Source organism: Mus caroli, chromosome 19 (genome assembly GCF_900094665.2).
Source record: "Mus caroli chromosome 19, CAROLI_EIJ_v1.1, whole genome shotgun sequence".
Taxonomy (NCBI): domain Eukaryota; kingdom Metazoa; phylum Chordata; class Mammalia; order Rodentia; family Muridae; genus Mus; species Mus caroli.
Genome location: NC_034588.1, coordinates 16,130 through 27,769, shown reverse-complemented (window position 1 = coordinate 27,769; position 11,640 = coordinate 16,130). Strand labels below are relative to the sequence as shown.

At 50.6% G+C, this 11,640-nt stretch overlaps 1 protein-coding gene across 1 annotated transcript in view; it reads left to right on the top strand.

The window, feature by feature from the left end:
- Nucleotides 1-11,640, top strand: part of Ighmbp2 (immunoglobulin mu DNA binding protein 2) — a 23,560-nt gene that overhangs the window by 3,857 nt on the left and 8,063 nt on the right. The window contains exons 5-10 of the mRNA XM_021151971.2: nucleotides 2,158-2,321; nucleotides 4,519-4,719; nucleotides 6,053-6,200; nucleotides 7,371-7,545; nucleotides 10,209-10,391; nucleotides 10,633-10,754. Of these exons, the coding sequence (XP_021007630.1) occupies nucleotides 2,158-2,321; nucleotides 4,519-4,719; nucleotides 6,053-6,200; nucleotides 7,371-7,545; nucleotides 10,209-10,391; nucleotides 10,633-10,754 (993 nt within the window). The remainder of the gene's footprint in view (nucleotides 1-2,157; nucleotides 2,322-4,518; nucleotides 4,720-6,052; nucleotides 6,201-7,370; nucleotides 7,546-10,208; nucleotides 10,392-10,632; nucleotides 10,755-11,640) is intronic.

Genomic DNA, 11,640 nt, shown 5'->3' with positions numbered 1-11,640 from the left:
GAGGAGCTGAGAGTTCTATGTCTTCATCCAAAGGCTGCTAGTGGAAGACTGACTTCCAGGCAACTAGGGTGAGGGTCTTAAGCCCACACCCACAGTGACACACCTACTCCAACCAGGTCACACCTATTCCAACAAGGCCACACCTCCAAATGGTGCTACTCCTTGGTCTAAGAATATACAAACTATCACAATTTACAATAAGTTTGAAATATCTTTACATCTTCAGATGTACTTCTCTGAGTGACTCTAGACTGTAGACCAGAGTCTCTGGACTCAGTACTGAAGAAGTTCTCATTGCAGAACTTGCTGTATGGCCTTTGACTTCTGATCCTCCTGCCTCTGTCTCCGAGTGTTGAGGCTATGGATGTATACCAACACCGTGTGTGTGTGTGTGTGTGTGTGTGTGTGAGAGAGAGAGAGAGAGAGAGAGAGAGAGAGAGAGAGAGAGAGAATGTGTACATGTTTGTGTAAGTGTGCATATACACGTGTGCACCTGTAGTTATGGGCCAGGTTGATATCAGGTGATATCAGGTGATATCAGGGTTGATATCAGGTGTCTTCCTCAGTCCCTCTCCACTCTGTCTTTTATCTGTTTACTGCTACTGTGTGTTGTGTGCATGCAGAGATCAGAGAACAACTCTGTGAGTTGGTTTTCTCCTTCATCCTTTACCTGGGTTCTAGAGTTTGAACATAGATTGTCAGGCTTGAGTAACTGTGCCTTTACCACTGAGCCATCTGGAACCCCCAGCTCATTTTTGAGGCAGGGTCTCTCACTGAACTTGGAGCTCACTGATGACTAGGCTGACTGGCCAGTGAGGCCCAGGAACTGTAGATGCACTTCACTGGGCCCAGCTGTGATGTGGGGTTGGAGACCCAAGCAAGGCTTTCAAGCTTGTTGTGACAAGCACTTTACTCACTGAGCCATCTCCTCAGCTTCACCCCACTCCACACTTCTAAATAAAAGATAGGTCTTAGTCTCAATCAACATGGCCAGGAATGACCTTGAACTCCTGAATACTAACTAGGATTATGGACATGTGTCACCATACCTACCTCAGAAATATATTATCTACCTTTAAGAGCTGGTGTGTCCTGATTTTAGCTGTTATCTAGTTAACATGTGTGTGCTGTGGAATGTACCGGAACCCTGAGATTTGGCAGCCCACGCTTTGTCCCTTATCTTCTCTTAAGATGGTTTGTAGGCTCGTTGCCTCACAAATCCAGGTCAGCACTCTTTCCTCAGAGCTTGGTGCACTCATCTTCTGTTGGGTGTCTCTGGGTGGACACTGGGATGGAGCTGAACAGAAGAGGTCGCTAGAGCTGGAGAGCCTCAGTGGGTAAAGCGCCTGGCGTGTGAGTGTGAGAGCCTGACTTCAGATCCGCAGAACCCAAGTGGTCTTTCTGGATGTAATTTTAGCATTCCTGCATGAGATGGGAGGCAGAGCTGGAATTCCTGGAAGCTCAGAGGCCAGCTGACCTGGCCGACGCAGTTATGAGCAGACCTTGTGTAGACAGAAGACAAGGATGGACACCTGAGGGTGTCCTCTAACTTCCACAAGGATACTGTCTCTCGTGTGCATGCACGCTCGCATGTGTGCACAACAGATGATTTTTTTTTTTTTTTTTTTAAAGAGGGGGACGGAACAGCAGGCTGGGTATTGCTTCCTGTTCCCAGAGAACTCTTGTTTTGAAAATTAGGGCTTGGAGCTGTAGCTCATTGGTTAGAGTGTTGGCCTAGCACAAGTGAAGCACTGGGTTCCACCCCTAGCACTGCTAACCCGGGTGTGGTGGTCTAGCCTATAATCCCAGTGCTCTGGAGGATGGAGATCAGAGCAAAGTCAGGGTCATCTTCAGCTACTTAGAGAGTTTGAGGCTAGCCTAGGCTATATGAGATTTTGTTTTAAAGGAACAAACAAACAAAAAAAGTTATAAGCACACCTTTAATCCCAGATCTTGGGAGGCAGAGGCAGATGGGTCTCTGAGTTTGAGGCCAGCCTGGTCTATGGAGTGAATTCCAGATCAGCCAAGGTTGTATAGTGAGATCCTGCCTCAAAGAATGGTAAAATGGCATCTCTATGCTGTGCGTCTTAGCCTGGGGTTGAGCCTGCTCTGTGTACTTCTTGTTCCTGACTGCTGACAGTGGTGCTTCTCTCGCAGCCCCTCTCTCTTTCTACAACACAACCCTGGACCTTTCCCAGAAAGAAGCTGTGTCCTTTGCACTGGCCCAGAAAGAACTTGCCATCATCCATGGGCCTCCTGGCACTGGGAAAACCACAACTGTGGTGGAAATAATCCTTCAAGCTGTGAAGCAAGGCTTAAAGGTGGGCAGAGGCTCCCCCTCCTTGTCCAGCCCTGTAGCTCTGGGCCTGCCTTCACTCGGCAGGGTCCCCTCAGTCCAGCATGTGTATCTGTGTCAGGACTGGCACAGGACATTTGCAGGTTGAGTGCTGAGCTACCGTACTCTGCAGTTTGTTTCCCTTAGCCTCACAAAACTGGACACCTGTCTGGATGCTCACATGGGGAAGGTGGGGTAGCCCTGAAGATAGCTCGGCCTTTGTTGTTGGCCAGGCTCCCTCAGTCTGCATGCTTGCTATATTCTTGCTCTGAGTCTGGTTCACAGTGGTGCTGTGGAATTGACCAGGGCCCTTTTGAAAAGCCTGAAGCAGGTCAAGGCAGATGGAGGGACTACAGTTAATCAGATGTGCAGTTTAACCACAAGAAACACATGTGCCATGCATGCCCTCCTGACTCTCTGAGGCATGAAGCATCATTGCATGCTACTGTTCACCCACATCAGTGTGGGGCACCCTGATCTTCCAGGCATTCCTGTGTACATAGTAACCCGCACAGTGACCTGAATGCTGGGGACCCATGGACTCATTGTGTAGACAAGGTAACCAGGAAACAGAGCTGTGCCTGGTTATGCAGCAGCAACTGCATGAGCCAGAGGGTGACTAGCAGAACCACCTCTTCTCAGAGCTGTAGGGAGACCTGTCACAGTCTCTGTTCAAGAAGGTTTCCACCAGAGTGCCTTTGTAGATGTTTGGAACCATCAGGAAAATCTAGCTTCTTGATGGGAGCAGATGGGATGGTTTTCACTAGTGCCCTCCAGCTCAGTGTGCAGGGAGGCTGGTGCACTGGTGTCAGAGGGGCTCACTGGGACTATTGAGTGGCACAACTTATGGGTTGTTGGGGGACTGCACTTTGCATGTGCAGTTACAAAAGCAAGATAGAGCCCATCAGAGAGAGCCCCTTTGTCTTGTCAAACAAGATGGTTGGTGCTATAAGCAGTGCCCTGGGCCCTGGTTACATGCTGGATTTTTTTTTTTTTTTTTTTTAAAGCAAAAAAGTGTGTATTTACTTTTGAGCTGAGGAGAGAAACACAAAGCCAGCTGTTGCCTTGCCCATGGCAGCCTCCGGTGCATAGAAAGGGAGGGGCCTCCGGAGCTCTGCTTGTGCACAGGGAGCTGACTTTAGAATGTTGGAGTTAGCCTTGTGGGTGGGGCTCCTTTTTTTTTTTTTTGGATGCACTTCTTCACCTCAGGATGAGCTATCTGATCCTAGATCATGATACTGGGAGGTTTCTAGGATGTCCTGAGGGCACCAGCTCTCAAGTCAGAAGCCATTAGGTTAGAAATCCATCAGACTGGCTACAGTTTCAAAAGAGTATACAACATGGCTTGCACTGTGCAAGGAAGAGGCAGATAAGGTGTAGAATCCAGAAATTACTAGTGAGGTGTGTCTCATAAGTTGCCAACTCCAACCCACACCATTGGCTAGCTGCAGGTATAGGGCTGCTTCCCCCAAACCACCTGCTGCTGGGGGAGGGACTCTTTTGCCTGGTGAAGGCTTACCAAAGCTGAGATTGAACTCAGGGCTGTGTTGGCCATTTAGCCAAAGCGCTGGGAGACAGGAGCTGGTAAAAGGAAATGGGTTAATATTGACCAAAATCAGGGAGAGAAATCTCCCTGGCTTCCCTGGTGTCCCTCCACTTGAATCTACCCTCGACCTCTCTTCTCTTCCCGTGTTCCTCTCTTCCACTCTCATCTGCCCTTCTCTCTCTCCCTCTTTCCTTCTCTCCTTGTTCTTCTCCCCTCTCCCTTTCTCTCCCTCTTTCCCCCCTCTTCCCTTCCCCCGCCTCCCCCTTGCTACCTCTCTCCTCACTGTAGCTCAGGCTGGCTTTGAACTCATACTGACCTTCCTGCCTCAGCCTTCCAAACGCTACAGTCACAGCTGCAAGCCATTGCACTAGTGGCTTTCAGAGACTTCTGTGCCATCACAGGTCAGCAATACACATTCAGTGTTTGGGGGATGCATAGGCTATGGCTCTCCGGGTTCTGGTTCCTGGGATGAGGCCTGGGTTGAATGCCATGCACTGTTGGCACCATGTGTTGGCTCTGTCACCTTACCAGTGATCATTCTCTGTCCTTTAAGGGTTATTGTTTGGTAAGTGGTGTTCTGGTAAGTGGTTTTAATTAGGAAAGAAGTTGCTAGAAGCCTCACTATATGCTTCTCCAGGTCCTGTGCTGTGCTCCCTCCAACATCGCTGTGGACAACTTGGTGGAGCGTCTGGCTCTGTGCAAGAAGCGAATTCTGCGCTTGGGTCACCCCGCCCGCCTCCTGGAGTCCGTTCAGCACCACTCACTGGATGCAGTGCTAGCACGCAGTGATAACGCCCAGATTGTTGCTGACATCAGAAGGGACATAGACCAGGTCTTTGTAGGTATCATGGAGTCAGTGTCCCCATGCGTGAGCTTGTCTGAGCTTTAGTCTTTAAGGAATGCATGTTGTGTTCTGCCCAGGTTCCTCCTGCTTATCTTCTGCCTGTTTGTTTGCTTAGTCCCTTATAATCCAGGGCTCTGGGTGTGGCTCAGGTACTATGGCTTCCTAGCCTGCTCGAGGCCCTGGGTTCAACCCCAGCGCCACATAAAATTGAGCATGGTGGCTCAGGCTTGTCATCCTAGTAGTTTGAGGGTACATAGAGGCTGGAGGAACAAAAGTTCAAGGTCATCCTGAGTTGCATAGTGAGTTCAAGAACAGTCTAGGCTTCCAGAGACAAAGTGGACTCTAGTTTGGACTGCTTGCTGTGAGTGGAGAGTTGTACTGGGCATTTAGGTGCTTCAGGAGTGTGGAGTAGGTGAGAAATTCTCCTAAAGAAAGTGTTCCCCGGGCTCAGGGGCAGCATGGGGCAGAAGGTGTGCAGGTGTGTGCATACCCCTAGCTTTTATCTCCAGCACTGGAAGGAAAATCAGCAGAAGCAAACATTTCCTCGGTGCCTCCCCAGCACTGCAGATGGGCTGGCTGGTCCTGGCAAGATGAAAAATACTCAGAAAAGTACTAGTCCCTTCTAGAATCATTCATCCATTTTACCTCCATACCAGGACACCTGGCCTTGCAGAACAAGGTCGGGTGGCTTCAGGTAAACTGGCTCAATTGCAGAGGGTGGTGCTTATAAACCGCTCTCTAGTTCACATGCCTGCCCGACTTTCCCCTGCTTCCCTGAGCTGGACTGTGCTCTCCTGTCAGCAATTCCTCTGCCTCTCCTGGTGCTCCTGTGTGTCCTCAGCACCATGGAATGAGGGCAGCTACATGAGAGGATGGCAGGGACAGGAGTCCACCAGCTCTTTAGGAGAACGGAGGCTGCATGATGCTGATCTTGGTGTCAACCTGGAGCGGATGGTGTGCATGGAGATGGGAACAAGGCTCAGGGTGCTGGTTGGGGCTCCGGCAGTTACCCCTGCTTTACCCTGCATTATCCCTGTCCACATGCAGATAGCAGCAAACTCAGGCTCTTGACGTTTCCACCCAAGTCCTAACTGGTACTTTATCGTCTCGAACACCTACTGTTCATGGTCACAGTAATAGTGACTGTCCCTTCCAGCCCCTGTGGCAGGTGGGGTGGGAAGCTCTTAGGCAGCTGTGTGCGTCCTTCGCAATGATTCTGCAGTTTAGCATGGTCTCAGGATTGTGCTGAGCTGCATCGCTGACTGAGAGCAGTGTGCTGGAAAAGAAGTACAGAGTCTTGTTGGAGTAATTATAGATTTTCTTCTAGGGCAAGAACAAAAAGATGCAGGATAAGAGAGAGAAAGGTAATTTTCGAAGTGAAATTAAGCTGCTAAGGAAGGAACTGAAGGAGAGGGAAGAAGCAGCCGTAGTTCAGAGCCTCACTGCGGCAGATGTGGTTCTAGCCACCAACACAGGTGAGAGTGGCCTTCCTGCCAGCGCAGCCTTGGCCTGGAGTCTACAGCGGCTGCTGCTCTTCCCAGGACTCACTTTGTGGGGAGTCTTCTAACTACAAAATCAATGTCTTTCACAGACACAGGGCTACTCTGGGTGTCCCCTCTTGTTTTGTGTGTGTGTGTGTGTGTGTGTGACCAGAGGAAGACATCAGGAGTCCTGCTCTATTGCTTTTTGCATTGTGTCTTTAAGACAAGGTTTCCACTGAACCTGGAGCTGGGGTGGTGTCCAGCAAACCCCAGGAGTGCTCCCACCTCTGCCCCTGACAGTGCTTGGTTCGAGGCCCCTGCGCAGACCCTCCCTGGTTTTCCCGTGGGCACTGGGTTGTTGAACTCTGGTCCTTATGCTTAAGCAAATGTCTTACTGAGCTCGAGTCTCTGACTGTTAGGTTAGGTTCTGTCTCCTTGATTACTACACAGTTCAACATCATCATGAAGCGCTCTCATTTGTTTTCAGATTGGTTTGTTTTTTGCTTCTTAAGTTTATTTAAGGACTTATTTTAATTAAATATATATGCACATGAGTGCAGGTGCCTGTGGCGGTCAAACATATCAGATCCCCTAGAGCTGGACTTATGGATGGTTGTGAGCCACCTTTGTGGGTACTGGGAATTGAACTCAGGTCCTCTGCAAGAGCAATACTGCTGAGCCATCTCTCCAACCCCCAGTTTTTTGACACTTTCTGAGAGAGGGTGTCATGTGGCTTCAGGCTGCCTTGAACTTGTTTTTATCAGAAGATGACCCTGAATTCCTTATCATCCTGCCTTTGCCTCACAAGTGCTGGGATCACAGATGTGCACTGCCCAGCATCCTCCTGTGTGTTCTTCTACCTTAATGTCTGCTAGTACTTGTTGTTTTCGTCTCCCTTGTAAGATTTAGTTGAAATCCCAAATAGGATACTTTTTTATTCACTTTGTGTGGGTGGACATGTGTAGAGGTCAGAGGACAGCTTGGAGAAGGCAGTTCTGTTCTTCCAACATGTGGGTCTTACGACTTGAACTCAGGTCATTAGGTGTGGCGGCAAGCTCCTTTATCCAGTGAACCTTTCCCATGACCTTCGATATTGTAGATTCAGTATAAGACGAGGTTTTGAAGCAAAAACGAGTGAGCCAGCTTGGTTTCCTTTCCTACCAGGTGCATCGTCTGATGGCCCTCTGAAGCTGCTGCCTGAGGACTACTTTGATGTGGTGGTGGTGGACGAGTGTGCCCAGGCCCTAGAAGCCAGCTGCTGGATTCCCCTGCTGAAGGCCCCAAAGTGCATCCTCGCTGGGGATCATAGACAGCTGCCACCCACCACCGTCTCTCACAGGTGAGATACTGGCCTGCCTGCCTGCTGGCTCTTCCTGCACTCTCTCCTCGGTCATGTGGCTCTCAGCTGCATCTCTTCTCTGTGCTGAACTTTGGTGTCCACAGAGCTGAGCAGTTGGTTAACTCCCAGCCCGCTGTGGGCTCTGCAGTGTGGCTGTTAGTCTTTCACCAGGACCTGTGGAGTGGCCCAGCTCAGCCTTCCTCCACTCAGTGTCTGGCCACACTGGCCTCCTCAGGGCTCAGTGTGCCCCTGCCTCGCTGTTCTTTGTTGTAGTGTGTATTTACTATCCTTGGGGGTTTCTACCCCACCTTAGCCCATTTAGTGCCCAGATAAAAGGCAGAAACCTTTTATGCTTATAATAAGTCTTAATAGCACTAGAGCTGGGCAGATAGCAAAGCTCTGAGCTATTTTATCGACTTCCCCGGGAGGTTGTTAACCCTGAGATATGACTTACCATGTTCGACTTGGGCCCCTCTTAACTCCAGCTGGCCAGCCCTCTCAGCCAGTTCTCATCATCCCTTACTCCATGGTGTCTTCTCTTCCCTCTGCCTTCTCTCTCTTCTCCTCATAGTCCTGCCTCAGACCTCAAGCCCAGGAACCAAAACTTCCATCTACCTTTCCTCTGCCCAGCTGTAGGCTGTAGGAATCTCTATTCAACCAATAGCTTTAAATGAAGGAGCAAGGTTACATAGCATCACTTGGTGTACATGAGGAGTTCCTATTCCCTGTGAGCAACCAGAGCTTGGGGCCAGTGTTAGCATTACAGTACAGAGCAGCAGACCAATTCCATCCATTCCCTTTGTTTGAACCACTGCTCCCTGAGGTGGGTAGCCCTACCCTCCATTCTGATGGCCCCTATGGGGTTTACTGTGCCCACCCTGCTCAACTGGCTCTCTCAGTCCCTTTCTGATGGTCTCATGGTTTCTCTCAGCTTGGATCCCTCCCTGACAGTGTCATGTGATTATCTTCCCATGTAGAGAGCCCACTGTGGGCCTTGGCCCAGGTCTGACACAGACGTCACCAGGAATAGCCGCCTTCAGCAGTTAGGGCCCTCAGCCGGCAGGGCCCTCAGCCTTACTTGTGGCCTCCTTGCAGCTGAGGAGGCTTTGATCTGGTTTCTGTTGCATTTGAAATTGCATCTCTTCTGGTGGTAAACGAATTGCTCAGAAAGGTGTTGTGTGGATCCTCCCAGAGGGAGTGGGTGGCCCTAGAAGTGGGATGCTCAGGCTAGGGTGTAGTGAAAGAAAAGGTGGTTCTGGCAGTTCCTCAGAAGTAGACGTGTGTGTGTGTGTGTGTGTGTGTGTGTGTGTGTGTGTTTGTTTGTTTGTCGGGGGATCTTTGAGGGGAAGAGTGGAGGGTTATGGGTAGCATGAAAGTCCTGATGGGAAGGGCAGGAGTATGAAGGCTCATGGTGTGTGCCTGGTGACTTCTCCAAGGGAATGTTTCTCAAAGTGGGACAGCAGATGGCTCCATCTTGTAGGGAGCTGTGGGAGGAGCATGGGCTGTGCCTGTGAAAAGGCAGACCATGCATGTCCTTGAGAAAGCTGGGTGATACTAGTGGCTGTGCTCCAACTGTACTTCGAGGTTTATAGAGGTGCGTGACAGGCATGGTATGTCCTGCCTTTGGCCTTAGTTACTTTGGTGACAGTGGTCCTTAAGAATCAATTGGACCCCAGGGCTCAGCAGCTAAAGAGCACTGGCTGCTCTTTCAGAGGATCCAGAATTCCTTCACAGCACTACAGGCCCAGAGGATCCAACGCCCTCTTCTGGCCTCTAAAGGCACATGTGGGATACAAAGGTACCATAAGTACAGCAAACCCCTTGTACCCTAAATAAAAACAAGGACTTAAAAAGAATCAGTTGATTCTCAACTTGAAGGGCCTTGTAAATTCTCAGGAGCCCGCCTGGATGGGATGGGGAGCTTCACATGGTCTTGGACATTTCAGTGTGGAGAGAGGTGCCGTGCCAGCGGCTCCATGGGTGGGTAGCCTTGGACTGTGCTTAAGCCCTCAGGTCTCACTCTCGCGTGGATGAGGTGGAAGTGGTTCATCTGTGGAGAGTGAGTGCCTCCATCCCTGGACAGGGTGGGCCTGGAGTGGGCTCAGCTGGCTTGCCAGTGGTAGTGGTGACTGCTGCCCACTGGAACACATTTGGTTTGATTTGTTTATTTTGAGACCACAGGCTGTCCTTGGACTCACTATGTAGCTGAAGGTGCCATTGAATTCATGACCTACTGAGTGTTGGATCCAGGCATTTGTCTGTCTTAGAAACAATGCAGGGTGCTGTACAGTGCTGGGGCCTTGGTTCTAAATGGAGCTGCCTGGTCTGAAGGCTTCAGGGAAGATCTGTGTCTGACTTCCCTGCCTTTCAAGGCCACTGCAGATGGTGGCTCATGTTTCTTCTCCCATCTTCTAAGCAGCACAGTATCTCCATGGAGCCTGTCTCCCTCTTGTACTTTGCCGCGTTGCTGTTGCTCTGAAGGGATGGATGTGTCCTTAGGTTCTGGTGGTTTATGTTGCACACTGCAGCTCAGCCCAGCTTTCCCTTCCGTCACGTGGGACGCCAGGGAAATGTTGGGTCCTAAGACTGAGAACCATTTCCCTCCCCTCCCATAGTGTCACATCTGGACTCCTCACTCACTTATTTTCCCTTTTCGGGCACAGGGCAGCACTGGCTGGGCTGTCCCGCAGCCTGATGGAGCGTCTGGCAGAGAAGCATGGTGCTGGTGTGGTGAGGATGCTGACGGTACAGTACCGAATGCACCAGGCCATCATGTGCTGGGCGTCGGAGGCCATGTACCACGGGCAGCTTACTGCCCATCCCTCTGTGGCAGGACACCTCCTGAAGTGAGTGACCCAGCCTCTTGCTTCCCCTCATTTTTCTGCCTTGCCTGGCTCCAGCCCCAGTTGGCCCTCTGTGTCCTCTTAAGGGTTTGGGATGGCAGAGGCTCTGAGAATCACTTTCTAAATAGTTGCCTGGGCCTCCCTGGGAGCTGGACCCATCCGGCAGCCCTTCTGTGTTTTTGATGGGAAGGACTGGTATTTTGTGAAGGAAGTCAGTCTTATGTTCTACCCACTGCTATGCCAGGGACCTTCCAGGTGTGTCTGACACAGAGGAGACACGTGTTCCGCTGCTGCTCATAGACACCGCTGGCTGTGGGCTGCTGGAGCTGGAGGAGGAGGAGGACAGCCAGTCCAAGGGAAATCCGGGTGAGTTGCAAGCCAGGATTCCCTGGTCCTTCTCAGACTGGTCTTTATAACATGTCACTGCACGGGCTGAAAGTAATGCCTCCACAGTTAAGAGCATTGGTCCTCTGCTAGAGGACCCAAGTCAGCTCTCAGCACCCTCACTGGGCAGCTCGCAATGGCCTGTAACTCTAGCTCCAAGATAGCTAATGGCCTCTTTCTGGTCTCTTCAGGCATCTGAGCACACATGGCTACATTTACACACACACACACACACACACACACACACACATACACGTGCATATAAATAAAAATACATTTAAAAATAAAATAGAGGGCTGGAGAGATGACTCAGCGGTTAAGAGCACTGGCTGCTCTTTCAGAGGTCCTGAGTTCAAATCCTAGCAACCACATGGTGGTTCACAACCATCTGTAATGGGATCCGATGCCCTCTTCTGTTGTGCCTGAAGACAGCTACAGGGTACTCATCATATATATAAAATAAGGAAATAAAATCTTTAAAAAATAAATAAACTAGAACAAATCACCCCAGGCCCCCGCTGTAGGGAGGCACTGGGTGGCACAGATGAGGATAAGTTCCTGGTGAACTGTGTGTGGGCTTGGAGCTGAACACAGCATCTGTGTGCTCGTCTAGGGGTCCAGCTGATGCCTGGGCTCCTGGGCTGGGAGCCTTTCCTGTACTCCTCCAACCCAGCAGCTTGGTATTGCCCGCCGCTTTTGTTCCCCCTGGTAAGAACACACTCAGGGCAACCGGAATCTTCTGCGGCACAAGCTTTATTGCTTACCCCATCAGGAGCCAGTGGAGAAGAGAGCCAGAGAGAGAGAGAGATGGCGGAGCCCCCTCCCTTTTATGGAGGACTGTCCTCCGCCTCGGACCTGTCACTCCCTG